General features: G+C 58.8%; 4 protein-coding genes across 7 annotated transcripts; 2 read left to right on the forward strand and 2 right to left on the reverse strand.

Annotated features, from left to right (window-relative positions):
* Positions 1-848: 848 nt before the first annotated feature.
* ANAPC11 (anaphase promoting complex subunit 11) lies at positions 849-7,495 on the forward strand. Its single transcript, XM_032177999.2, has 4 exons — positions 849-870; positions 1,187-1,249; positions 2,083-2,202; positions 7,160-7,495. The coding sequence occupies exons 3-4, from the start codon at positions 2,094-2,096 to the stop codon at positions 7,303-7,305; spliced, it is 255 nt and encodes an 84-aa protein (XP_032033890.1). The 5' UTR covers positions 849-870; positions 1,187-1,249; positions 2,083-2,093; the 3' UTR covers positions 7,306-7,495.
* Positions 7,496-9,308: 1,813 nt separating this feature from the next.
* On the forward strand, positions 9,309-10,420 carry NPB (neuropeptide B). Its single transcript, XM_032178001.2, has 2 exons — positions 9,309-9,741; positions 9,832-10,420. The coding sequence occupies exons 1-2, from the start codon at positions 9,343-9,345 to the stop codon at positions 9,958-9,960; spliced, it is 528 nt and encodes a 175-aa protein (XP_032033892.1). The 5' UTR covers positions 9,309-9,342; the 3' UTR covers positions 9,961-10,420.
* A 931-nt stretch (positions 10,421-11,351) lies between these two features.
* PCYT2 (phosphate cytidylyltransferase 2, ethanolamine) lies at positions 11,352-18,597 on the reverse strand. 2 transcript variants are annotated; one of them, XM_032178000.2, is made up of 13 exons: positions 18,435-18,597; positions 16,679-16,767; positions 16,041-16,202; positions 15,732-15,798; positions 14,939-15,023; positions 14,754-14,798; positions 13,956-14,094; positions 13,662-13,744; positions 13,301-13,378; positions 12,876-12,941; positions 12,587-12,652; positions 12,270-12,358; positions 11,352-12,150 (listed from the first exon to the last, which is right to left on the reverse strand). In XM_032178000.2, exons 1-13 carry the CDS (start codon positions 18,521-18,523, stop codon positions 12,039-12,041), a joined length of 1,170 nt encoding a protein of 389 aa, XP_032033891.1. In that variant the 5' UTR covers positions 18,524-18,597; the 3' UTR covers positions 11,352-12,038. The 2 variants fall into 2 exon arrangements, with proteins under 2 accessions (XP_032033891.1, XP_058284775.1); XM_058428792.1 differs by lacking the exon at positions 18,435-18,597 and adding an exon at positions 18,073-18,357.
* A 535-nt stretch (positions 18,598-19,132) lies between these two features.
* On the reverse strand, positions 19,133-25,652 carry SIRT7 (sirtuin 7). Of its 3 annotated transcripts, XR_004252352.2 has the most exons (11): positions 25,510-25,652; positions 25,301-25,438; positions 25,086-25,190; positions 23,089-23,159; positions 22,918-22,990; positions 22,089-22,187; positions 21,779-22,015; positions 21,572-21,652; positions 21,259-21,365; positions 20,693-20,779; positions 20,008-20,096 (listed from the first exon to the last, which is right to left on the reverse strand). XR_004252352.2 is itself a non-coding variant. In XM_058428893.1 (10 exons), the coding sequence occupies exons 1-10, from the start codon at positions 25,600-25,602 to the stop codon at positions 19,688-19,690; spliced, it is 1,413 nt and encodes a 470-aa protein (XP_058284876.1). In that variant the 5' UTR covers positions 25,603-25,652; the 3' UTR covers positions 19,133-19,687. The 3 variants fall into 3 exon arrangements, 2 of the variants coding, with proteins under 2 accessions (XP_058284876.1, XP_032033894.1); XM_058428893.1 differs by lacking the exon at positions 20,693-20,779 and having other exon boundaries at positions 19,133-20,096; XM_032178003.2 differs by lacking the exon at positions 20,008-20,096 and having other exon boundaries at positions 20,110-20,779.
* Between the last annotated feature and the right edge of the window lie 67 nt (positions 25,653-25,719).

Consider the following 25,719-nt stretch of genomic DNA (forward strand, 5'->3'; position numbering starts at 1 on the left):
CTCTGTCGCCCAGGCTGGAGTGCAGTGGCGCAATCTCGGCTCACTGCAAGCTCCGCCTCCCGGGTTCACGCCATTCTCCTGCCTCAGCCTCTCCGAGTAGCTGGGACTACAGGCGCCCGCCACCACGCCCGGCTAATTTTTTGTATTTTTTAGTAGAGACGGGGTTTCACTGTGGTCTCGATCTCCTGACCTCGTGATCCGCCCGCCTCGGCCTCCCAAAGTGCTGGGATTACAAGCGTGAGCCACCGCGCCCGGCCTAATGTTTGTATTTTTAGTAGAGACAGGGTTTCGCCATGTTGGCCAGGGTGGTCTTGAACTCCTGACCTCAGATGATCCGCCCGCCTTGGCCTTCCAAAATGCTGGGATTACAGGCGTGAACCACCACACCCAGCCCGTTTCATGGATTTTTAAGTTGTTTTGAGATATTTGCTTTTGTTTTTGTTTTTTTGAGTCAGGGTCTCCCTCTGTCACCCAGACTGGAGTGCAGTGGTGTGATCTTGGCTCACTGCAGCCTTGAACTCCTGGGCTGGAGCTATCCTTCAGCGTCAGCCTCTCAGGCAGCTGGTGCACGCCACCACAGCTGGCTTTTTTTTTGAGACAGTCCCACTGTGTTGCCCAGGCTGGAGTGCAGTGGTGTGATCTCGGCTCACTGCAATCTCTGCCTCCCAGGTCCAAGCGATTCCTGTGGCTCAGCCTCCTGAATAGCTGGGAGCTGGGATTAGAGGTGTGCGCCACCACACCTGGCTAATTTGTGGGTGTGTGTGTTGCCCAGGCTGGAATGCAATGGCGTGATCTCGGCTCGCTGCAACCTCCGCCTCCCAGGTTCAAGTGATTCTCCTGCCTCACCCTCCCGAGTAGCTGGGATTACAGGTGCCCACCACCACACCCGGATAATTTTTTGTATTTTTAGTAGAGACAGGGTTTCAGTATGTTGGCCAGGCTGGTCTCGAATTCCTGACCTTGTGATCTGCCCGCCTCGGCCTCTCAAAGTGCTGAGATTACAGGCGTGAGCCACTATGCCCGGCCTCTAATTTTCATTTTTTCAGTAGAGATGGGGTTTCACCATGTTGGCCAGGCTGGTCTCAAACTCCTGACCTCAAGTGATCCACCCTCCTCGGCCTCCCAAAGTGCTGGGATTACAGGCATGAGCCACCACCCACGGCTAATTTTTTTGTATTTTTTGTAGAGACGGAGTTTCGTCATGTTGGCCAGGCCCATTTGAGATCTTTGAAGATACCCTCAACGTGAGGTAAAACCAAACTCCTGACTGTCCTGTGCTTCCAAATGTGATCTCCTTGTCTGTAAGGAGCTGAGTCCCTTCCCTTGGAGAGACGAGTGTGCCCTTTCTCTAGATGGCTAAAGAAACCTCACAGATAGTTTTTTTTTTTTCTTTTTTTTTTTTTTTGGTAGAGACTCAGTCTCACTGTGTTACACAGGCTGGTCTCAAACTCCTGCGCTCAGGCATCCTCCCGAGTTGGACTCCCAGAGTGCTAGGATTATAGGTGTAGCCACAAAGCGGATTGCTGCTGGGGCTTGCTCTTCTCCAGTAGCTCCCCTGTAGCCCTGACCCTCTGGGCCCAGAGCCCTTTACTTGTTATGTGTTTTAATAGAGACGGGGCTCACAGCAGGGCACAGTGGTTCATGCTTGTAATCCCAGCACTTTGGGAGGCCGAGGCGGCAGATCGCTTGAGGCCAGGAGTTCAAGACCAGCCTGGCCTACGTGGTGAAACCTCGACTACTAAAAATACAAAAATTAGTCGGGCGTGGAGTGGCGTGCCTATAGTCTCAGCTACTCAGGAGGCTGAGGCACAAGAAATAAGCTGAGATCATGCCACTGCACTCCAGCCTGGGTGACAGAGTGAGACTCCATCTCAAAAAAAAAAATTAATAAAAATAAAATAGAAGCAGGGCTCACGATGTTTCCCAGGCTGGGTTCGGACTCCTGGGCTGGTATGATCTTCCTGCCTTGGCCCCCTGAGTAGCTGGGACTACACTGTGGCAGGCTTATACCTATTTTGGTGCCTAAATGTTCTAGCTCTGAAGACTCAATTTAGCCAGTCGTCCTGTTCCCCTCCGCTGCAGGCTCTGCTGCCATGAAGGTGAAGATTAAGTGCTGGAACGGTGTGGCCACTTGGCTCTGGGTGGCCAATGATGAGAACTGTGGCATCTGCAGGATGGCATTTAACGGCTGCTGCCCTGACTGTGAGTGTCCCCTCTGTGCTGTCTGCTCCCTGCTGGACTAGCCTCGTAGCTCCTGTTAAATACCTGCACGAAATCCCCAGTTTCATTTTCTTTTTTTTTTTTTTTTTTTTGAGACCGAGTTTCGATCTTGTTTCCCAGGCTGGAGTACAATGGCACGATCTCAGCTTGCTGCAACCTCTGCCTCCCGGGTTCAAATGGTTCTCCTGCCTCAGCCTTCCAAGTAGCTGGGATTGTAGGCATGCGCCACCATGCTGGGCTAATTTTTTTATTTTTAGTAGAGACAGGGTTTTGCCTTGTTGGCTAGGCTGGCCTTGAACTCCTGACCTCAGGTGACCTGCCCGCTTCAGCCTTCTGAAGTGCTGGGATACCAGGTGTGAGTCACTTTGCCTGGCCCACATTTTCATTTTCTTTTTCTGTTCTTTTTTTTTTTTTTTTGAGATGGAGTTTCTCTCTTGTTGCCCAGGCTGGAGTGCAATGGCACGATCTCGGCTCACTGCAACCCCCGCCTCCTGGGCTCAAGCCATTCTTCTGCCTCAGCCTCCCAAGTACCTGGGATCACAGGCACGTGCCACTACACCCAGCTAATTTTGTATTTTTTAGTAGAGACAGGCTTTCTCCATGTTAGGCTGGTCTCGAACTGTCAACCTCAGGTGATCCACCTGCCTCAGCCTCCCAAAGTATTGGGATTACAGCCATGAGCCACCGTGCTCCCCCAACATTTTCATTTTCATCTCGTGAAGAAAAGTTGATAGAAAAAAAGCCAGGTGGTTGGGACCCGTGTTTATATAAAGATCCTGCCACAGACTCCATAGGATGAAACTCAGCTGTGAAATACGTGGGATTAAAAAGAGATTAGAGTCTGGGCGGGCGGCCCATGCCTGTCATTCCAGCACTGTGGGAGGCCAAGGCGGGCGGATCACAAGGTCAAGAGATCGAGGCCGGCATGGTGGCTCACGCCTGTCATCCTAGCACTGTGGGAGGCCAAGGCAGGCAGATCACAGGGTCAAGAGATGGAGGCAGGGTGTGTGGTGGCCCACACTTGTCATCCCAGCACTGTGGGAGGCTGAGGCGGATGGATCTCAAGGTCGGGAGATTGAGACCATCCTGGCCAACATAGTGAAATGCCATCTCTACTAAAAATACAAAAATTAGCTGGGCGTGTGACGTGTGTCTGTAATCCCAGCTACTGGGGAGGCTGAGGCAAGAGAATCTCTTGAGCCTGGGAGACAGGAGTTGCAGTGAGCCAAGAGCAAGACTCCATCTCAAAAAACAAAAAAAAAAGATTAGTTTAAACTCTTTATTTGAAAATTCTCAAAATTGAATGGCATAGGCCAGGAGCAGTGGCTCACGCCTGTAATCCCAGCACTTTGGGAGGCCAAGGCAGGCAGATTGCTTCAGGCCAGGAGTTTGAGACCAGCCTGGCCAACATGGCAAAACCCCAACTCTACTAAAAATCCAAAAAAATTAGCCGGGCATGGTGGCAGATGCCTGTAATCCCAGCACTTTGGGAGGCCGAGGCAGACGGATCACCTGAGGTCAGGAGTTTGAGACCAGCTTGGCCAACATGGTAAAATCCCGTCTCTACTAAAAATACAGAAAAGTAGCCGGGCATGGTGGCACGTTCCTGTAATCCCAGCTACTCAGGAGGCTGAGGCAAAAAAATCGCTTGAACTTGGGAGGCAGAGGTTGTGGTGAGCCAAGATCGCACCATTGCACTCCAGCCTGGGCAACAAGAGTGAAACTCCGTCTCAAAAAAAAAAAAAAAAAAAATGGAAATGTTTGATTATGTTTAGGTTGAAAGCAGAGTTTTGCATCAGCGAAATGATTTTTCATGAGACCAAAATGAGCGTAAAGCAGAAGCAAGGGTCAAGGTTTTGCCCAGGGAGGACAAGAAGAACTCCCCAGAGGACAGTGGGGAATGGGGAGGACAGTGGGGAATGGAGAGAACTGAGAAGCTCCTCACTACCCCAAGTAACCAGGCGTATTTTTGTAGGGCCAGGTGCATGCCCATATTGATTGACAGGGTCTCACTATGTTGCCCAAGCTGGACGTGAACTCCTGGGCTCCAGCCATCCTACTGTAATACCACCACACTCATCTGGCTTTGCTTTTTTGTGTGTTTTTTTTTTGTTTTTTTGGTTTTTTTTTTTGAGATAGAGTCTTTCCTTGCTGCTCGGGCTGGAGTGCAGTGGCACCATCTTAGCTCACTGTAACCCCCGCCCTTCTGAGTTCAAATGATTCTCTGGCCTAGGCTCCCGAGTAGCTGGGATTACAGGCGTGCACCACCACAGCCAGCTAATTTGTTGTATTTTTAGCAGAGACAGGGTTTCACCATGTTGGCCAGGCTAGTCTTAAAACTCCTGACCTCAGGTGATCCGTCCACCTCGGCCTCCCAAAGTACTGGGATTACAGGTGTGAGCCACTGCACCTGCCCCTGTCTTTGCTTCTTAAGGTGAAATTGAGATGACTGAATCTTAGTACAATTTTTTTTTTTTTTTAAGACAGGGTCTTGCTGTCACCCAGGCGGCAGTGCAGTGGCAAAATCATAGCTCACTGTAGCCTTCAATTCCTGGGCTCAAGTGATCCTCCCACCTCAAACTCTCAAGTAGCTGGTACCGCAGGCATTCTCCACGATGCCTGGCTAATTTTTTTTTTATTTTTTGTAGAGACAGGGTTTTGCTATGTTGCCAAGGCTAGTCTTGAACTCCTGGGCTCAAGGGATCTGCCTGCCTTGGCCTACCAAAGTGCGGGGATTACAGACGTGAGCCACCATGCCTGAACAAAACTACATAAATTTTTAATTTTTTTTGTGGAAATGGAGTCTCACTATGTTTCCCAGGCTGGTCTCAAACTCTTGACTGTGTCGTGCCACAGCCTCCCAAAGTGCTGGGATTATAGGTGTGGCACCTGGCCAGTACAAATACTTTTTATTCTAGGCTTAACTTTTACCTTGGCCCTAGCTAAACAGAAATCTCATCACTCAGGAATTAATCCTCATTTAATCAAATGGGTAGGGCGTAGTCTTAGGAAATTATTGATTGACTCTACCTGATTGGATTTGTGGTTAATAGCTAATTAGGTTAATAACTAAATTCACAAGGCACAGTTTTATTTGATCGCTTTTAAATTGCTCTTATGGATGTAACAAGACCGCACGGGATGCCCTGAGGGCAGGCACTCGACTTCTGCAGCAGCAGGTTAACTTCTGAAATTCCTCCAAACCATGTGTCCCCACCTAGTCTGGCTGCATCCGTGGGCCAGATGTGGGTGGCGAATCCTGTGGATTAGAGGTGGCACTAGGTAGCCCCCAAGCGACTGCAGTGGTGGGTCCACAGGCAGCCTGCAGAACCTGGCCTGCACCATACTAGCTGGGCCTGTGATGGGGCATCCAGAGGGTGTTGCCCTGAACACTCAGCATCTCTCGGCTGGCACAGTGTGCTCAGGCTTTGTTTAACATGGGGCCCGTTGGCTGTAGAGACTCAGGAGTTGAGTCTAATTTATGGACCTGCTGGTGGTTAAGTTATAGTGAGTCAGTGTTAATGCGCAAAGCGTTTGGCGAGTCTAATGTGCTTCCATGCTAAGCAGTTAATGCACTAAGCGTTTGACGAGTCCAGTGTGCTTCCATGCTAAGCAGCACCAGGTTTCTTTTGCTAAAATTGAACTCCTGTGAAAAATTCAGAGTGACTAAGTTCAACAAAGACCGTGGGAGCCCGAGGCTGGTAAACAATGAGTCCATCCCGCATCCCAGAGGACTCGTGGCAGTGCAGTTTTGCCGAGAGGAGTTTTAATTTAAAAAAATGCAATCAGGAGAGCATCAGGTCCTCGAATGAGTCACCCTCAGTGCATCTGCGGACTTATCAGACACCCCAGGCCGGCTTCGGGTGGGGAACGCACTAGAATGAAGCGGCACCTTTGACTAAACGAGGCCTCCCCCAAGTACTCAAGAGTGGCCCAGACCCCTCTCCTCAGGGGGCTAGCAGGCTTCAGTTCTCATTTGAAAGGGCTGAAACCAAGCAGAGTTGTGCTGAGGCTAGAAAGCCCCCATGGGCAGGTCCTCCCAGGGCTGGGAGTGGGCATGCTTTGGGGCCGGTGCCACCAGGACAGGAGGGTGGCCACGAGCTCCAGCTCCACAATGCTGGGCCGACCCTGCCATGGGGCTGGGGCTGGGACTTGCTGTGCTCTGCTGGCAGCAGCTGTTCCATGGGGGTTTCCAGGCTCTTGGGGATCAGGGACACTCATTTCTCTTGATCATGGCTGATACAAGTATACCTCTCTGTGTCAGGCACTCTCCATGGAGAAAGCATTTCTAGGTGTTTGGGCTGGTGCCCGCAGCCTGTGCCTGTCCTGGGAGGCAGGGCCCATCCACAGGTGCCCATCAATACGGCGTCCCCAACGCCTGGGCAGCACACCGGATCCCTGATGTCTAGGGAAGAGTCTTCTAGGTCCCCAGGCCCCACCCCTCCTGCCCTTGATCAAGAGACCAGTTCACTACTCAGATGCACGTCTCCTTGGTGCCTTGACCATTCATGTGACCTTTTTGGCATCACAGATCAAGTGTCTGCGGATGAGCCCAGGGCCTGTAGGTCAGACATTGCCCTTTTTCCCCAGCCTCAAGCACAGGGGGACACATGGTGGGCTAGGCCAGAGCGCCACCTCCTCAGGCCCCTGGGCTCCCCACTGAGCATGATGAGCCTGGGTGAGGGGAGGCGCCTGCTGCGGTTGCCCTGGGTGGAGGCTGCATGTCTGGTGTCTGTTGGTCATTGCTGGTCTTCGCCTGGGGGCGGGCTGGTCAGGAGACTGATTGGGTAACACTCCTAATTTCGGCTTCTCTAAAACATGAGAGACTGCAATGCTGGAGCCACTGCCCAGGGTCCCTACCTGCACCCCTGCCTGGCTTGTCACATGCTCTGTGTCCAGCCTGGTCACGCCTGTCCTTTTCCCCACCTCCCCTCCGTAGGCAAGGTGCCCGGCGACGACTGCCCGCTGGTGTGGGGCCAGTGCTCCCACTGCTTCCACATGCACTGCATCCTCAAGTGGCTGCACGCGCAGCAGGTGCAGCAGCACTGCCCCATGTGCCGCCAGGAATGGAAGTTCAAGGAGTGAGGCCCGACCTGGCCCTCGCTGGAGGGGCGTCCTGAGACCCCTTCCTCATGCTGGCGCCGATGGCTGCTGGGGACAGTGCCCCTGGGCTGCAACAAGGTGGAAACAAGGGCTGGAGCTGCGTTTGTTTTCCCATCACTATGTTGACACTTTTATCCAATAAGTAAAAACTCATTAAACTACTCAAATCTTGCTGGAGGCCTCTGGGTGCCTGTGTTCTCGGCATATTGATGCGGTCTCGGTGTGTTTTGATATGAAAACTCTCATGAATAAACATCTCCGTGAAACGCCAAGGCCCTCGTCAAACCCTGAGTCACGACTGGGAAGAGAAGGAGCAGGATCAGACGGTAGAGCCTAGGACATGCTCTTGGCCTGCTGGATTGCCAGCGGCAGCCCTGGGACCCTCCCTCAGGCTGGTTCTGAGGGACCCTGGCTGTGCACAGCTGGCAGCCACTGCTCGTGGTGCCTCCAGACTGAAGGCCACCATCTCTGAGCGGGCGTCCATTGTTCTCACTGGGACTGTCTGCAGCGGGGCTGGGCCTCCCACAGTGTAGGGATCAGTGTCCTGACACTGGGAAGTGTGTCCACACATGTCTGAGGCTTCCCTTCCAAGGGAAGGGTGGCCCTGGGAGGCTCCTTTGTGTGCCTCTGCTCCCCACAATTGTGGTGGGAAGGGGCCGCTGGGGGAGTGGCAGCCTCGGTGTCTCAGGCTGCTTCTGGACAGAGCACAGGCTGTGTTTCCAGTAACCTAGGGAGCCCTTGGCATTCATGGGGCCAGTGACCCGTGCCCAGTGTGTCTCTTGACACTTCCTTCCTCACAGCACCCTGAAGAGTAAACCAGGCCTCACCTGAAATCTGTGTCAGGGTTCTCTAGAGAGACAGGACTCTCTTGAGTATATATGAAGAGTTTACTGGGAGTATTGACACATGATCACAAGGTGAAGTCCCATAAGCTATCTGCAAGGTGAGGAGCAAGGAAGCCAGTCTGAGTCCCAAAACAAAAGTAGAGAAGCCGACAGTGCAGCCTTCAGCCTGTGGCCAAAGGCTGGAGAGCCCCTGGCAAGCCACTGGTGTAGGTCCAAGAGTCCAAAAGCTGAAGAACCTGGAGGCCGACGTGTGAGGGCAGGAAGCATCCAGCACAGGAGAAAGATGGAGGCCAGACTCAGCCAGTCTAGTCTTCCCACGTTCCTCTGCCTGCTTGTATCCTGGCTGTGCTGGCAGCCAATTATTAGGTGGTGCCCACCTGAATTGAGGGTGGGTCTGCCTCTCCCAGCCCACGGACTCAAATGGGAATCTCCTCTGGCAACACCCTCACGGACACACCCAGGGACTATACTTTGCATCCTTCAATCCAATCAAGCTGACACTCAGCATTCACCATCACACCTGGGAAGCATGGAACCCAGAAACAAGTGCCAGGGCTCCAGTGCCAGTGCCTGTCCTGGGGGGATACCCAAAAGAAGGCATGACCAGGACCTTGGGGAGCATGAACTGGTAAGGGCACAGTGAGCTTGAGGGCTGATGTCACCTGCCAGGAGAGCGGCTGGCAGTCCTGCCTGGTGCCCCCCCCAGGGGCAGAGCTGGCAGAGAGGGGCCTCCAATCAATCGAAGGCCAGGAATCATGGAGCTCCAGTGCCTTGGTGTGGCTGGCCTTCTTGCCCCCCTCCCAGAGGACCCCGCCAGTAGCAGCCCTGCTGGTGGGCCCTTCCCCAAGGGGCATGAAGGAAATGAGGGCCCCAAAAGCCACATGGACTCTGATGCCTGGAGCCAAGAATACCCCTTAGGGTGGGAGAAAGCGACCCCGGGGCACTGCGCAGTGTGGCTGGCTCTCCAGCCTCAGGAGTACTGGGGACTGCCTGGGGGACGACTCCTAGGGCTGGGCGCCCATGGGCCCTCCCCTGTTCCCACTGAGGCCCACGCAAGCCGGGCCTGAAGGGCGCGAGCGGCGTGGCTGGGGAGCTTGAGGGGGCGTTGGGCCCCCACCAAGCGCCAGATCCCCTCGCGCCTCCGGCGCTCGCCCGCGCGGCTGGTTCATTTGGGATGCGGAGGTGCGACGGATCCTCCGCGCCCGCCCGCCGCCCCTCCCGGCCCTCCGCAGCCTCGGCCCGCCCCCGCCGCAGATATAAGGCGGCCCAGGCGGTGGCTGCTCCGAGCCCCGACGCCGCCGCCCGCCAGCCATCCCGCGTCCCCATGGCCCGGTCCGCGACCCTGGCGGCCGCCGCCCTGGCGCTGTGCCTGCTGCTGGCGCCGCCCGGCCTCGCGTGGTACAAGCCGGCGGCCGGGCGCAGCTCCTACTCCGTGGGCCGCGCCGCGGGGCTACTGTCCGGCTTCCGCAGGTCCCCGTACGGGCGGCGCTCTCAGCCCCACGGAGGGGCGGAACCCCTGGGCCGGGCCGGAGCCTCCCTGGAGCTGCAACTGCACCCCAGGCTGCGGAGCCTCGTGAGTCCGGCGGGCCGGGGGCTGAGGGGGGCGGCGGCAGGACGCGGGTGGGGGTGCGGCGGCCCCTCAGCCTTTGCTTGCCTGCCCCAGGCTGTGTGCGTCCAGGACGTCACCCCGAACCTGCAGAGGTGCGAGCAACTCCCCGACGGCCGCAGGACCTACCAGTGCAAGGCAGACGTCTTCCTGTCCCTGCGCGCAGCCGACTGCCTCGCCGCCTGAGCCCGGACCTCTCCTGGCACCAATGGGGCCCCCCCGCCCCCACCGTCCCACTCGGGGACCCCAGGCCCCGCCGGCGCGGGATGGCGCCCCAGCTCTCCCCTACTCCGCTCACCCCGCAGTTAATGGCAAACGAATAAATAAATGAGGCGGCCTCGGAGTGAGGGGTGCCAGAGGTGGCAGCCAGGCCACGAGGGGAACAGGACCTGGAAATCCCCAAGCCTGGCTATGAGAGGGCAGTCAGGTGTGCGGCAGCAGGGCAAGGTTGGCCTGGGCCGCCCAGAGGTCTTCAGACCTGGGGCGAAGCTGGCCACGACCCAGCCCTGCGGTGAGGCCGCGCCTAGCCTTGGTGCTCCCTGGGGGAAAGTGCAGGGCCACCGCCGGCCCGGTTCCCAGTGTCTTCCCCAGCCCTTCGCTCCCCGACTCGAGAGCCAAATCTGTGAGGGCATGGGCTGGAGCCCCTGGCTGCCTTCCCCTTGCCCCCATCCCTTCTGGCCAGGCCAAGTCCGAGGGTGCAGGGGAATGGAGGATAGTTGGGGGCCTGCACCCTGGCTCTAGAGGCCCAGAGCATGCATCCCCAGAGCTGAGGGTGGGAGACGGATAGGTTCTCCCTCGGCTGTTGGGTGTGACTCCGGAACTGGCTTGGGCTCTGGCCTCCAATGCTGCTAAGGGGCCAGGCCCACCTCTGGGCCCAGGCAGCAGCACACAGGGCCTTTCCACCCTCCCCAAGCCTGGGGCCCAGGCAGCCCCTGTCCGGCATCAATCTGTCTATGGGGAACTGGCTGGTCCCTCTGCTCAGGGAACCCCGCAGTCCAGGGTTCTGAGTGGGAGCATTGGCACCACCCCACTCCTGAAAGCGGGGGCCTGGCAGGACGAGGATGGCCTGTGCCCCTACACCTTGGCCCCTGGCTCGGAGAGCAGGGTGAGAGGCTGCCTTCCTGGGCTGTGGAGAGCCTCACGTGCACCTCGCCTCCAGCTCCTGTGCTGGGTCCTGAGGTCGACCTCACAACAGCAGAGGACAGGCCCATGGGGCCCCACGTGAGCCAGGCGCTGTAGGGCAGAGGCCATTCTGGAGAGGAGTGTGGGGCTGAAAAAAGTACTGATCATAAGCCTCATTTTGAGTGCAGTGAGACCAGGCAATCTATGGCCTCCCTAGACACCTCCCAGAGGCTGCAGTAAGAGCCTCTTTGGCCTCTGGGCTGCTCCAGGTGGGCCCCGACAGGGGTATGGGAGACAGAAATCCCATGGCACCTGGAGGGGCCAACGGGCAAGGAGCCTCAGCTCTGGCTCTCCTCCCTATTCTAGCATCGCCTGCTATAGGGGGTGGCCCCAGGCTTTGGAGGACTGGAGGCCCGGGTTTCACTCACTGACAGGCTGCGTGCTGCACTCCCGGCTGCTGGGTGCATGGTGGGGGCAGGGCCAAGAGGCTCTCCTTGCTGGGTGGTTCCCTGGTCCTTCCCAGCAGGGCTGGGAGCCCCGCACAGCACTGCCACCAGGCTTTATTCGGTTGTACCAAAGAGATTTACATCAGCCATGTACAAACAGAACAGAGTCCATAAGGAGAGCAGCGAAGCTGCCGGGAAGGAAGGCAAGCGTGTTTTCCTGGAGCCAGGCGCCGGGTGACAGGACACCGTGTTGGGGGGTGCCAAGTGGGAGGTGGTGTGGTCTACACCCAGAGAACTAAAGGGGTGACCGCAGTCACTGCTCCCTAAAGCCCTCTGCTCTGCACCTTCCGCCACAGCTGGGTGGGCAGTCAGTGTGGCCTCTGTCCAGGTGGTGGGGGCATCTGGGGACTAGGTGGGGGTGCACGCAGGAGCGGTGCGTTTCAGGCTGCAGGTGCCGTCTGCCCATCTCACTGCTGGCCTCTCCACTGTGCTGGACACCCTCTCTGAGCAGCTTTGCTGGAAAGGGCGGAGAGCCTGCTGTAAACCAGGCACCTTGAAGGCAGGCAAGAGGCAGAGTCCTCACCAGCCCTTCCAGAGCCAGGCCAGTTAGAGAGGGCGGCCCTGCAGAGTCCTATGTCCAAACGCAGAAGGTGCAGAAGCAGAGCAGGGGGAGGGCCGGCCAGGGCCTCCGCCAGGTCAGAAGTCGCCATCGCGCTCCCCCAGGGGCTGTGCCGCCTGCCGCCTGGCGGCCTCCAGGAAGGCCAGCTCCTTGGCTTCCTTCTTCTGGTTTCTCGCCTCATACTCCAACCTGGGAGGGGAAGGGTAAGTCTAGCAGAGAGCGCCCATGAGGCGGCTCCAAGAGGGGAAGGGTAAGTCTAGCAGAGAGTGCCCATGAGGCGGCTCCGAGGTGCCCCCGCCCAGCTGCACCTGTTGGTGATGATTCGCTGGACGATGAGGTCTGTGGTAAGGTTGCTGCCACTGTCAATCTGACGGAAGATGCCCCTTCTCTTGGGCTCCTGGGGGTCCGGAGAGGAGGAGCGGGATGAAGGTCCCTGCTGACCTCCCCAAGATCCATCTGATGCCCTGCCCCAGAGGGAGACCAGCGCCAAGGGTCCCGAGGGAGTGGTGCCGTCAGAGCAGCTGTGGCCACCATGCCCGTTTCCCAGGCAGGCAGAGTGAGACATTAAATGGCTGGGAGGTGCCAGTGGCAACCCCTGTGCCCAGCAAGGGCCAGCATGACCCACCTGGTATGGGTCGGAGCCATCCCTGTCAGGGATAATTTCTGTCTTGCCGTGACACACCAGGTCCACCTGGAAAAGAAATGGGGGTCAGGAGCCCTCCTCGGGGAGGCAGCCGCCGTCGCCACCCATAGCCCAGCACAGGCCCCAGGGGTTGGGAGAGCTGGCCCTGCCCTTTCCTCAGCCCAGATACTTCCTAGGCCCCGCCTAGGAGCCCATAGCCAGCCTGTGTTCCCAGCCCATGCAGGAACAGAGGTGAACAGAGCGAACAAGGTGAGCCCATGCGGAGCCTCACCTTGAAGTGACTCAGGAGCTCTGCTGTGACCGTGTACGGGGCCCCAATCACCACTTCTGACACGTACTGTGGGGACAGTGGGGACAGAAAGACTTGCTCGGTCCCTGCTACTGGTAAGCCAGGGCCACAGGGTAGTGAGAGATGGCCCAGACATGGGGCGGGGCTGCCAGTGAGTAGCAGGGACGGGCTGGGCAGGCTGGAGACCCCTGGGGCTCCTCCATGAGGCAAGAAGGAACAGCATCTGGAGATCCGACCATCCCTCCTCCTGCCTCAACCAACAGGTGTGGGCGGGTGCCACAGAACTCGGGGTGCTGGGTGCGGCTCTGCCAGTGACCCAAGCCCCCCTGCCCTGGCTCAGGGAAGCCCTTGGTGGGGGGATGTGGGAATGTCCCCCATCCTTGGGCTGGCTCCTGGCCCCCACTCACCCGGCAGGCCAGCACGCTCAGGGTCCGCTCATGCAGATTCATGATGGGGTAGTTCTTCCCCTTGTAGTGATTGACCTCCTGCGACCAGAGTGAGGCTAGCTCAGCCCGGAGACTTTGAAGGGACAGGGTGTGCCCCTCCCAGCTGTCCCTCATGGGAAGAAGTTGGGGAGGTTGCCCGCCCTTGTGGGGATGCCCCAGACAGGACAGCCCTGGACCCCACAAGCCTGCGATCACCCCCCGGGTCTCCTCTGACTCCACCTGGGGCCTCTTCCCAGAGACCACCTGCACCTAACACCAACCCTTAGGGCCCCTCGAGGGCCCATCAGCTGCCCAGGGGCCCAGGGAGCAAGAGGGCAGTGACCTGGTCAAAGTGTAAGCCCGCAATGACGTAGGGCCTCTCGGCCAGCCTGTGCACCTTCTCCAGGAAGTCGACATGCCCGATGTCTGCACCCAGGTTAAGAAGCCGTCGGGATGGGGATGACAGGGAGCAGCTCCCGGACAGCTCATGCCTAAGGCCCTCCCCGCCATCCTCCCTGCCGACAGCTGCTTCCCTGCAAACCAGCCAGCCCAGTCTGGGGCCCCAAGGAGTCAAGTGAGGCCCCCGGGTCCCACCCCATGTGGCACACGTAGGGAGCAGCAGAGGCCCAGAGGATACGGAACAGGTCGAAGGCACCAGCCACGTAGATGACTGTCTCCCCTGGCTGGGGCTCCTTCCCAGAAGCAAACTGGATGATCTTCTGAGATGTCTGCAGGAACTGGGATACCCCGGTCCAGGGGTTCCGCCCACCAGGGCACTGCAAGCCAAGAGAGGGAGCAGGTTGGTGGGGGAGACCTCCCAGGTGCTGCCCTCACCAGGTCACCAAACCCTCAGCTGTCGCCTGCCAGCAATCCCGTTTCCAGCCAGTCACCTCGGGCAGGGGACACACTGCCAGGCCAGGTGGCAGGTGGGACTGTGGCGCCACCCCACAACCACAGCAGGCACTGCAGCTGACACCACTTCAGCCCAGCCAGCGACCACCAGGAGGAGGCAAGGAGCCCTGCGGCAGGTGCACACAGCTCTTGGGAGGGACCCGGCACCCTGAGACCACTGTCTGGTCACCTGGGAGCAGCCTTCTGAGGAAAGTATGTCCCCGGCGGGTTATCAGGTGAGGGGGCTACAAAGGGAGAGAGGGCCAGGCCACTTGGTTAGAGGCCACCTGTCCATAGGCAAGTTCTTGCTTCTCCTCCAGGCAGTGGCTGCCGTGACCGGCCAGCCGGTGCCACCACCTGCCTGCCCTCCCTCCCAGCATCCACCAGTCGGCCAAGCCTGGCAGTCAGTGCCTGGTCAGTGCCAGGGACGGAGGAAGGAGGGTGAGGCTCTGGGCTGGCCTTTCCCCAAGGGATGGCTGGGACAGGTGGCCGGGGGAGCCCCCTGCAGCTGCGTGCTCAGCTCCCCCTGCACGGCCGCACTCACCTTGCCAAAACTGTCTGCATACTCCCGGTACTCAGAAGACATCTCCTGCACAGAAGGGCAGAACAGGGCTGAGGGGCCTGCCCTCCAGGCGTGGCTGCCCCACGACCGGCTGGGGATGGGGAGCAGTGGGCAGGAGGACCCTGAGGGGGCAGGGAGGTGCCCCGGGGATTCCGCCGCCAACTCACCTGGCTGCTGTGATGGGCTTTGGTTACCAGCAGCATGCGGCCCACGAGGTCTGTGGTGGACACCCCTTGCGTGCGCTTGCATTCTCTGGGGGACAGAGTGGGAGTGGGGTCTCATCCTGGGACACTCGCAAGGCTCTGCCTCCTGCTACCACCACTAGGGACACTAGCGGCCCTGCTGTGGCAGAACCCACGGCTGCCCCAAAGACTGAGGGTCCCCTCCCCGTACAAGGCCATAACAGAAAACCTGGGTTGGGAACGTGGGGAAGGCCTCCACACTTACTGACTAAAGGGAGTGGCAAGAGCACGGAAAAGGACCCTCGCCGGGGCCCAGTTGTGCAATGCCAGGGAGAGGGCAGGCACTGGGGCAGCGGCTGTGCTTCCTGCCTCCCTCACACCCACGTCCTGCCCGCTGAGCATCTGCAGCCGAGTGAATTCTCAGCTGCAGCATCGCATGCGGGAGCCACTGGTCTCATGTCCCTGACGTCTGGTAATTCAGAAATAGTGCCAGCTCCCCGGCAGTGCCAGCCACATCCCCCGAGCTCACCAGCTGCCACCTCACAAAGCTGTGCCTTTGGATCCCTGGGGCCACGGGTCTGCAGCGCCAAATGGCGAGGGCCTCCAGGCTACCCCACAACGGCACCTCCATCCCTCGAGTTCCCAGTCCTGGGCGTGAGGAACATGGCCCAGGGCCCGGACGCTCCCCTCACGGGCTCTCGGTAAATAGCAAAGTACGAGCCAGGAGGGAGCCCCGTGTCCCGCTCCCTGGATGGCCAGGCCCGCGGTGGAGACTCACCTGTACCTCCCAGCCTGCTTTACCTCCTCATAGGTGTCCCGGCCATCTACAGTCAGGGTGATGTCATCTAAGCAGTGACACACAAGGACAAGGATCCTTAACCCAAAGCCACCAGGACCTTCAGAGCCCAGGACCCTCTCAGCCCCTGGCCTGCCCTAGTGTCCACGTGCCCATTTCTAGGTAGGGGCCCGGAGATGTCTCAGATCCTCGAAGGGCGTGGAGGCCCCCTGTTCCCGGATGTCCCACCGGCAGATCTGATCCTGAGCCACCGGATGTCCCCAGGCCCCCAGGCCCAGCCCCGCCACTCACTGCCGTGAACACAGAAGTCACAGTTGTATTTGTCCAGGGTCTCTAGCGTAGTGACGTAGGGAGCCGCTGGCACCACCTCGTCCACCCATTTGATGGCCTGCACCATCTTGTATCTCTCCTCCTGAGTGAACACCGGGGGCCCCTTGTGCTTGGCGATCTCCTCTAGGAAAAGGACAATGGGGAGACTGGGGACCCCAGCCCACCTGGCCCCTGGAGTAGGAGGCCCCTTCCCAGCACCCAGCTGTAGCCACACAAGAGGGCTGGTGGGGGCAGGCTGTCTCTCTCCCCTGGCCCTTAGCCCACTAGTGCTGGTCAACTGGGTGGCTCTCTTCCCTGCGAGGGTCTCAGGCAAAGGCAGAGATTCCTTCTGACAAGCAGGTGCTCAGCCCCTGAAGGCTTGGGAGCCACACTGGCAGTGGTGGGGGGCAGGTGCCCCTTCTCTTTAGCTGGGACAGGAAGTGCAAGATGGGAAAGGCATTAGGCCATTCTCAGCTGGGGCTGGGCTGGGTGAGCCTACAGTGCCCTCCCCTGCAGCTGTGCCCTGGCAAGGTGGCCCCAGGCCTGCAGGCTTTCAGTCAACAGTCGCAACCTACAGGAGGGCTGGGGGGCCGCGGGTGGGCGAGGCCATCTGTGCGTACCATCAGTGTGCACACCTACGATGAGGTAGTCGCCCATGGCCCGTGCCTGGCGCAGCTGGTTGGAGTGGCCGTAATGCACCATGTCATAGCTGTGGAGACAGAGAGAGTGGGTGGTCCCTGTGCCAAGGGTGGGGACCAGGTGGCCCTGTGGCTTAGGGGCAGAGCTTTGCTCCTCTGAGGACTCCTTAGGAAGTGCTCTGAGAAGCTGCTGCTGGGAGCCCTGGGACTGGGATTCGGAGGATGTAGGTGCTCAGCTCTCCACCCCATTGGCTCCTGGGCCTGACAGTGGGATCCCTGTGCCAGATCTAGAAAGGGTGGCGGGGGCAGAGACGTCAAGGCCTGGCTGGGTCTAGAGGACTGGTGGGTGCAGGACAGACTGGAGCCCACTGAAAGCCGCAGGGCCACGTGTCCTATCCCCTCACCAAATATCAACTGCCCTGGGCAGTCACTTTAAAATAAGCCAACGCTAACTCTTGGGGTAGGGTTGGATCCTAGACTATCTCGAGACAAGTGAACAGTCCCTGGGGCTTACCCAAAACAAATCCAACCACAAAATAAAACCCTGGGAATCACTGGCCCTGAAAATCCTGTTTCCTCCTTCCTTACAGCCTCTGAAGCTCAGCAGGCTTAACGCTAAGGGTGAACAGTCACTGCCTTGCCACCTGGTTCGAGAGTTTTCATTCACAAATCTGGGTCTGCTAACACGTGAATTCTCAAGCCCAAAGCTACACAGCCCTGCCACCAACTGGGCCTCGCTGCCCTGGCTTCTTCCCCGTTTCCTTACAGCAGCTGCCCATCCCCTCAAGTGGACAAAGCTGTCCCTGCCTTTCCAGGGAGAGGTGTGACCCTGGCAACCCACACAGTGCACAGAGCTGCTCCACTGCATACCACTGCTTCCTCCCAGCACCCCTGCCACAGTGCACGGAGCCCGGCAGACATGCTGGGTAAAGTCTGGCGGACCCAGGTACCCACTGGACAGGCTGGAGGGGAGGAGGGGGCAGAGGCTGGGCCAGGGGAGCACAGTCTGGAATGGGGTTGGGGCCTGGTCAGGGCAAGGTCAAAGTCCACTGACAGAAAGCTACATTCCTTCTCCCAGAGGTGACTCAGACACAGAGGACAAGGCCCTGCTTGCTCTCCTGGGAAGGGCTAATCAGAGGCGCTTGCTTCCTAGATTCCATCCGGCAGGCACGTGAAAGGGTCAGAGGTAGCAAATTATCACTAACAGTCATCTTCCTTTCACTTGTTGACAACCCCAAACTTTTCTTAAAACAATGCCCTCTGTCTGACTGGCCAGGGAAGACCGATCGCATTCTAGCCCCGCGGAGGAGGACCCGGGAGCCCGCGGGCTTCACTGCGGGTCCCGGACAGGCAGGTCACACCCGATGTCCACCTACAGGGACGCTCGCCCGGAGGCCAGGGGAACCCCTGGACCGGAGCCGGGCAAGCTGGTTGCTGGTGGTTACGGAGAAGCAGGGAGGCCGTGGCTCCAGATCTCAGCGCGGTGGCTGCACCGGAGAGGTCGGCGTGACCGGGCGGGGCCTCCGCCAGAGGTAGACGGGGGCGCCCACGGCAGGGCGCGGAGCCTCTGCGGCCCGACCCTCCCGGCGGGCGAGCCCCGCAGCCTGCCAGCCCCGGCCCACGCCGGACGAGGACGCCACCCAGAACGCGGGCCCGGTCCCCGGGCAACGGCTGGCGCGGCGCCCCGGAAGGAAGCCGGCCCTGGCGCCCCCGCGGCCCGCCCCGGCCCCGCGCTCACCAGCCATCGCACCACACCCTCACGGCGCGCCTGCCCCCCGGGCCCGGCTGCTCTGCGCTGCTTGCAGCCCCGCGCCCGTTCCGGATCATGGCCCCGCAACGGCGGCGCAGACAGCCTGGCAGCTCCCGGCGACTCCGAGCGCCACCGCCCGCCCCGCCAGGCGCAAGCTCAGCCGCCGTCACGCGGGCCTCACCCGCTGCGCACGGCCAATGGCGTGCGCCGCTCGGTCCGAGCCCCGCCCCCACCGCCCCCGCCCCGCCCCCACCGCTCCCGCCCCGCCCCGCCGCGCGCGCCCTCCGGCCCGAGCCCCACCCCCGAAGGCCGCGCCCCACCACACCTCCGCGCGCGGCCAATGGCGTGAGCCCATGACAGTCCTGCCCCCTCCAAAAGCACAGCCAATGGCGTGTGCCGCACGGCCCGAGCCCCGCCCCCGGCCCACACCTGGCCTCTCTGCACCGCCCACACCTGGCGCTGGGGTGGTGGGGCAGTGCCGCGAGGGGACCGTCCCACCGCCTCCACCTCCAGAAACCTCCACGGGGCGCTGTCCCAACCAGGGGAGTTTTTTTTTGTTATTTTTTGGCACAATAATCTACAGTTGTCCCTTGTCCAACCAAGGGAGTTTTAAGCCAGGACCGAGCTGCCAGGCAGCACACCTGAGCCCGGGAAGCCCGCGCCGACCACTTGGGGACACCGACCACTCCAGTGCAGAAACGTTTAATAGAAATAAAAAGGTCTGAATAGAGCCGACGCTCGGAGCCACCCCTCTGCCGCACATCCAGTACAGAGAGGATTCTATAAAGTTCACACTTTTTCGTTAAGTAGTAGAAGAAATACGGTGAGGCCCTGAGACTGGCCTGGTGAGTGAGGAAACGCCGCTGGGCGCTTCCACTCTGCAGGCCGGGGCTGAAATAACCCGAGTTCCGTTCTCACAGAAAGGTGCGGCTGCCACCTCTTGACATAGAGGCCGGATGGGCAGGTGTCTTCGATGGCCAAGCCGTATCAGGGTACAACCGCGGCAGTGCAAGGGGCTTCCTCAAGGACAAATGGCTAAAAATGTCACGGTGAAAACGTCATCCTCAAAGAGTTCTTCCTAGACCCGTGGGGGCAACCTAGCCTTCACCATAACACTGGCCATCTGCAAAAGTGCCAACTGTTCTTCATCGAGCACCAGGTTACGTCACTCTCATTTTTTTTTTTTTGACACGGAGTCTTGCTCTGTCCCCCAGGCTGGAGTGCAGTGGCGCGATCTCGGCTCACTGCAAGCTCTGCCTCCCGGGTTCACGCCATTCTCCTGTCTCAGCCTCCGGAGTAGCTGGAACTACAGGCGCCCGCCACTGCGCCCGGCTAATTTTTTGTATTTTTAGTAGAGACGGGGTTTCACTGTGGTCTCGATCTCCTGACCTCGTGATCCACCCGCCTCGGCCTCCCAAAGTGCTAGGATTACAGGCGTGAGCCACCGCGCCCGGCGTCACTTTCTTCCTTTTTGTGCGTTTTGTGCAGCCCCTGCCAAACCAGCCCCCTAGGATGGGGGCCGAGCTAAGCGGTGCACCCCGGTCCCCAGGCGGGGCCTCCTCTCTGCTTCTGCACAGCGACTTCCGACTGTGGCTGCCTTCTTCGCCATCACGCAGAGGAGTCGCCAGTGAGAAAATGGGATCCTGCCACCTGCCAAAAAGGGAAAGCGGCATCAGGCGGGCCTGGGAGCCTCTCGCAGTCACACCCGCCCCAGCTCGGGAAAGCTGTCTGCGGTCCCTGCCTTCCCATCCCCTTCCCTCCCGTGTCAACTGCGGCGGGGCTATGGTTGGTGGCAGCTTCGTTATTACCAAGCTGCAGAACGGATGCGGGAGAGGTCACCTCTTAGCTGGTGACTCAAAGGTCAGCACCCACACTAGCCTGGTCTCCTCAGAACTCCATGTCCTCGTCCACCACTGAGCGGCGTGCACACACAGGGTGGGGCAGCAGTGGCCCCAGGGCTGCCTCCGTCTCCAGGGATGAGTCACTAGCAACTCTGGGCCCCACCTTCCACTTGTACCGCCAGGGGCAGGTGGACCAGACCCTCTCCCCCTTCCCAGCTGACTAGGGAGGCGTGGCCTACAGACGACACCGTGAAGAAAGCATGTGTCTGACTGAGATGCAGAACCACAGATCATAACTTAAGATACAGATACGCACTGATAAGGAAAATGAGCTAAGTTAATGTAAAAAAAAAAAAATACAGTACACGATAGCCCACATCACAGAACACCACACACATAACATACAAGAAGTGCCAGGCCCAGAAGGTGAAGGGATCCTTAATTTCTTGAACCCTTTGATTAAAAGAAGTTATTGATTTCCCCTATAAGACCCTGAAAATTCACAGAGAAAGAGAGTGTAAACTTTTTACTCAATACATACACCAAGTCTAAATTATCACAAATTCTGTATTAAGGCACAGTTTGTTTAAGCTTTCCCAAAGTACGCCAACTCCCAAAACCAAGCACACAGATTTGTCTGACCAGAGCTGCCGAGTGCTCGTCCCCTCCAGATGCTTCCCACCAGGCATCTCGGAGAGCTCCACGGGGACGCCTGGAGCAGGAGCACGCGGGCAGAATCCCTCTCCCCGCGGGGATTGTGTGTGCCACATCAGCCAGGGCAGGAGTGACACACGCAGGGTCTCCGCCAAACACCGAGGTCAGGCCCTCTGGAGACCACCAAGCCTCAGTCATGCCTCAGACACCGCTACAAACACCTCAGAGCTTCCTCCACGCTCAGCTCACGAGAGAAGACAGACAAGGCCCAGCACACAGAGGTGTGGGGAAGCAGGCTGCTGCAATGGCCCACTCACCTGCTATAGGCGGGGATCTCCAAGCCGAGCTCGGCCATGAGGAGCCGCATGACGTCATCACACTTCCCATGTAGCTTCAGGGCAGCCCAGTCATCCTTTGGGGTCCACTGAGGACAGGGAAAGCAGAGTGAGAGTAACAGCAGCCCAGCCCTTCCCGGTGGCCTGTCAGCCTCGGCCCCTACGGGCTCAGTCGGTGCTCCCTGAGCACCCACAGGGGCCCTATCAGATTGCCCTGGTGCATGGGTGTGGGGTATCTTTGGCTCTGCGTTCTAAAACCCAGATCTAAGGACGTGGCTCTCAGCACCCGAGTTACCTGCAGGTTCACGATGTAGAGCTTCGGCCGCCGGCTAGGGGGCTTGGTCATGCACCAGAGGCGTGGGTACTTCTTTAGAACCTGTGGAAACAGACAGACAGACACGGCGCACACACAAGGGACAAGTCTGTAGAGTGCTGGGCCGCAGAGCTGGACACCCTCGGGCGGGCGGGGGCTCAGTTCACTCATGGTGCCATCGGCACGTACCTTCAGGCTGGACCCTAGACACAGGATGGTGTCTGCTCTGCTGGCAGCCTCGGTCGCTGCTTCCCAGTTCAGAGGCTGCCCCAACGTCCCCCTCTCCCCAAAGTGCACAATGGTGTCCCGCAGCTGGGTCCCACACTTGTGGCAGGTCCGGCCTGTCTGGTGTCTGTGGAGGGCGGTGCGCTCTGTCACATCGAACACCCGCACGTACTCCCTGTTGGGAACGCAGGAAGTACAGACCTAGAGGCAAGAGGGCACAGTGAGTGGGACCCGCCTGCCCGTGGAGACCCCGGGTCCCTGAAGGACTGCTCACTTCAATGTACATGTTCCCGTGGAGCTCTGAGATGGCCGTGCGTGGCAGCCCACTCCTCAGGTGAAGCCCGTCACAGTTCTGAGACACCACATGCTGCACCTGGAAGGCAGAACGGGTGGCAAGAGGAGGGATGGCCGTCAGTGGTGGTGGGGAGGTCAGTACCTGGCCACAGCGAGGCTGTTCTGAGCCCAGCCGATGGCTTCCAAGACCAGGGGTAGCTCCAACCCCCCAGAGAGCCTTAGAAAGTAAAACCCAACAGGTCCAACCACCAGGAGTCAAGAGGGCCTATGGTGGGGAGGGGCTGTGTCCTTCCTCCAGCCCTGATGTACCTGGAGTGGCTGGGAGGGCAAAAGGTTGCGCCGTCCCAGCAAGGTTGGGAGGTGGCTCGGGGTTTCGGCAAGGGCCACTCTGCCCCAGATCCATGCTCTCTTGGGTCATGACATTTCAGGTCCCTGGGGACCTAGGCAGATCAACCCCTACACCCTGTTGGTTGAGGGTGTTCAGCGGAAGGTCCCCAGAGATGTCCTATAAGCCTCCCCTGTGATTAGGATGGCTTCTGAGGTCCACAGAAAAATGCAAGGGAATCACAAGAGGGAAAGGCCACCAGCAGCTCTGAGGCTGAGGCTGGCTGTGGATGGGATGGTTCAGAGGGGGTGCTCCCCTTCTGTCCTGGAGAGTGAAGCATGGGAGGATCAAACCCAGGACCTAACCCACTTGGTGGGTGCTCATCATGGGAGTCAACTGGCAGAGGGAGGATGCAGTTGCCCATTGGGCACCAAGGTGCTCTGCCTGGTCCCAGGCAAGTGTACCAGCCACCCAGGGCTCTTACCAGCTTCTGCTCATGCAAACGAGTGATGCTCATGTGGGTGAGGGTTGGCTCGGCCTCACTCAGGTCGGCAGCACTGCCAGGCAGAAAGGAAGGCAAGGTGAGGAGAGCTGGAGCTCAGGCCCACGCTGCCTCTGCTCAGCCTATGTGGGAGGCCGTGCCTGGCCCACTTACCTAACGCTTCTCCCTTTCTGAAGCAGTGTCCACACTCCATTAGGGCCCCTGTAGTCTGGGATAGACGCTGCCTGCATGTCGACAAAAAAGGTAAGCCAAGTCAAAAGGCACCACTGTAGGTGCTGGCAGAATTCCCAGAAACGGAAAGCCATTGTCCCTCCTGCCGCATTCTGGGCTGGCCTGCATGTTGGCCTCTATTCATTCCACAGGCTGACCTGCCTGAGCCCATATGGAGTGTACCCCAATTTGGCTCCTCCTTTCTACCTGGACTTCCATTTCCCGCCTGGCCTGGCTCATCCTTCCAGGCTGCACACAGCCCTGCCTGCCTCCAGAAGCCTCTCTGGCACTGAGCACAAAGCTGGGCTCTGTGGCACATGTGTCCTCCACACTGCAGGGGAAGACTAGTCATGTTCCTAAGTGCCCCCAGGGGCAAGCTCACAGCTCACACATTTCGCAAATGGTGAATCCCTAGGTGGGAGCAGGCGACTGTCCCAGTGCTGACTATTCCCGTTCCACCTTAACAAAGGCAGAACAACTTCTCCAGATGAGATGAGCATCTAACTTCCCAGGTTTTCAATCCTGTGAAACAAACTGAGGCCCACAGAGGGCACACAAGATATGCCAGAATTAAGGTGTCTTACGTTCCCTTTTGGGGACTCCCAACTCCTGCTTAAACTCAGAAAAATGCATCACCCCCCTGGGCAGTGGTTCCGACAGTCACATTCAAGACGGGAACCTCAAACACTCAGATGAAATACACTAGCTGCATGTGCTTTTAGTTGCCATTGGAAGTTCCAAAAGAGGTCACATGACTGTTACATAATTACATGACTAGACTTTTTTTTTTTTTGAGACGGAGTTTAGCTCTTTCACCCAGGCTGGAGTACAGTGGCATGATCTTGGTTCACTGCAACCTCCGCCTTCCAGTTTCAAGTGATTCTCCTGCCTCAGCCTCTCAAGTAGGAGTAGCTGGGATTGCAGGCGCCCACCATCATGCCCGACTAATTTTTGTAGTTTTAGTAGAGACAGCGTTTCACCACGTTGGCCAGGCTGTTCTTGAACTACTGACCTCATGATCCGCCTACCTCGGCCTCCCAAAGTGCTGGGATTACAGGCATGAGCCACCGCGCCCAGCATGACTGGACTTTTACATGTGACTTGTGGAGAGAGGAGACTAAACCCCAGGGCTCCGGGTATTTGAGTCAGTAGTGAACTCCCTTTCTGCATTCTTGCTGCTGAGCCTCTGCTGTTCTTTGCTTGGAGTGCCTCATTCCAACCTTCTCCTGTAAATCTCACCCATCCTTCAAGGCCCAATCAAGGCCACCTCCCACAAAAAGCCAACCCAGGTGGGTTTCCCAACTCCAAGAGCACAGTGTGTGTGTCTGGGTTTGTTCTAGTGACCCAGCATAGCCAGCTTTACATTATGGTTATTTGTTCACATGCCTGATTCTTGTCACCTAAAAGCTTCCTGAGAACAGAAATCACCTGGGTTCAGATCTGCTAGGCCTATGCGTGCCCAACACTCCACACACACCCATCAGATTAGATGGACGAGGTGCCAGCTACACTTTCAAAGCTAGTGATGTCCCACAGCCCAGGATAACTTGTCAGTGAAACCTCTCAAAACACAATGCAATTCTCTCCTTCACCTGGTGTATTCTGGCTCTTACTGTGTCACTTTCTACTTATCTTCCCTCAACAGGGAGGGAACAGAGTGGAGAATCACGACAACTTTGGGCTTAGCTCTGTCCACATAACCTGAGGGTGCCTGCGCGCAGTCGGCTACTACACCCCATTGGTATCTCTACTCCTTGTTTATTTTTAACTGGCTGTAACACAGAGACCAAGCGTTTAAAAAGCGTTTACCTTAGGTAAGTTTTGGTCATTTCGTTTCTCTAAGAAAGGGAAAAAACGTTATAGCTGCTTTAAAGGCGAGTTTTTCGCGATTACTGGAGCGCATACTCCGTCCTGGGGTGCGCCTCCGCCTCACTCCCTACCGTGCTGATTCCCGCGCCTGTGTAGACGATCAAGTATTTGGCGTTCCGGACGGCGCCGGCCAGCTCCCGAACCTTCCCCCGCAGCTCCTCTGGGTCGTCGCACACCTGCCAAGACGCCAGGGTGGTCACCGCCCCGGGCCGCCCCACCCGGGACCGCCCGTCGCCCCAGCTGCTCCCGAAACCGGGGGCGCCCGCGCGCCGCGCGCGGAACTCGCCTCCTCCTGCCGCCGCTTCAGGCCCTCGCGCCGCCGGCTCCGGCCCTGCAGCTCCGTTACCAGGTCCGCGCTCTCGGCCAGCAGCCGGCCCTCCTCGGCGCTGCGCTCCGCCGCCGCCTTCCTCAGGATGCGCGACACCTGCGGGCAGGCGGGCGGTGAGCGGCGGCGCGGGCCGGGCATTGCCGGGCCGGGAAGCGGCGGCGGCGTACCTGGCGGAGGCGCTCCCTCTGCTGCTCCTCCCGCAACCTCCGGATCCGCTCCGCCGCTTTGCGCTCGGAGCGGCTCAGACCTCCGGCTGCCATCGCTCCCCCGGAGACCTGCTCTTCCGCTTCCGCCTCACACGGCAGGCCGCGCTCAGGGCGCATGCGCAAGATGGGCCCCACCCCCACCCACCCCTTCCGGCTCCGCCCGCCGCGTCG

Source organism: Hylobates moloch, unplaced genomic scaffold (assembly GCF_009828535.3).
Source record: "Hylobates moloch isolate HMO894 unplaced genomic scaffold, HMol_V3 SCAFFOLD_15, whole genome shotgun sequence".
Taxonomy (NCBI): Eukaryota; Metazoa; Chordata; class Mammalia; order Primates; family Hylobatidae; genus Hylobates; species Hylobates moloch.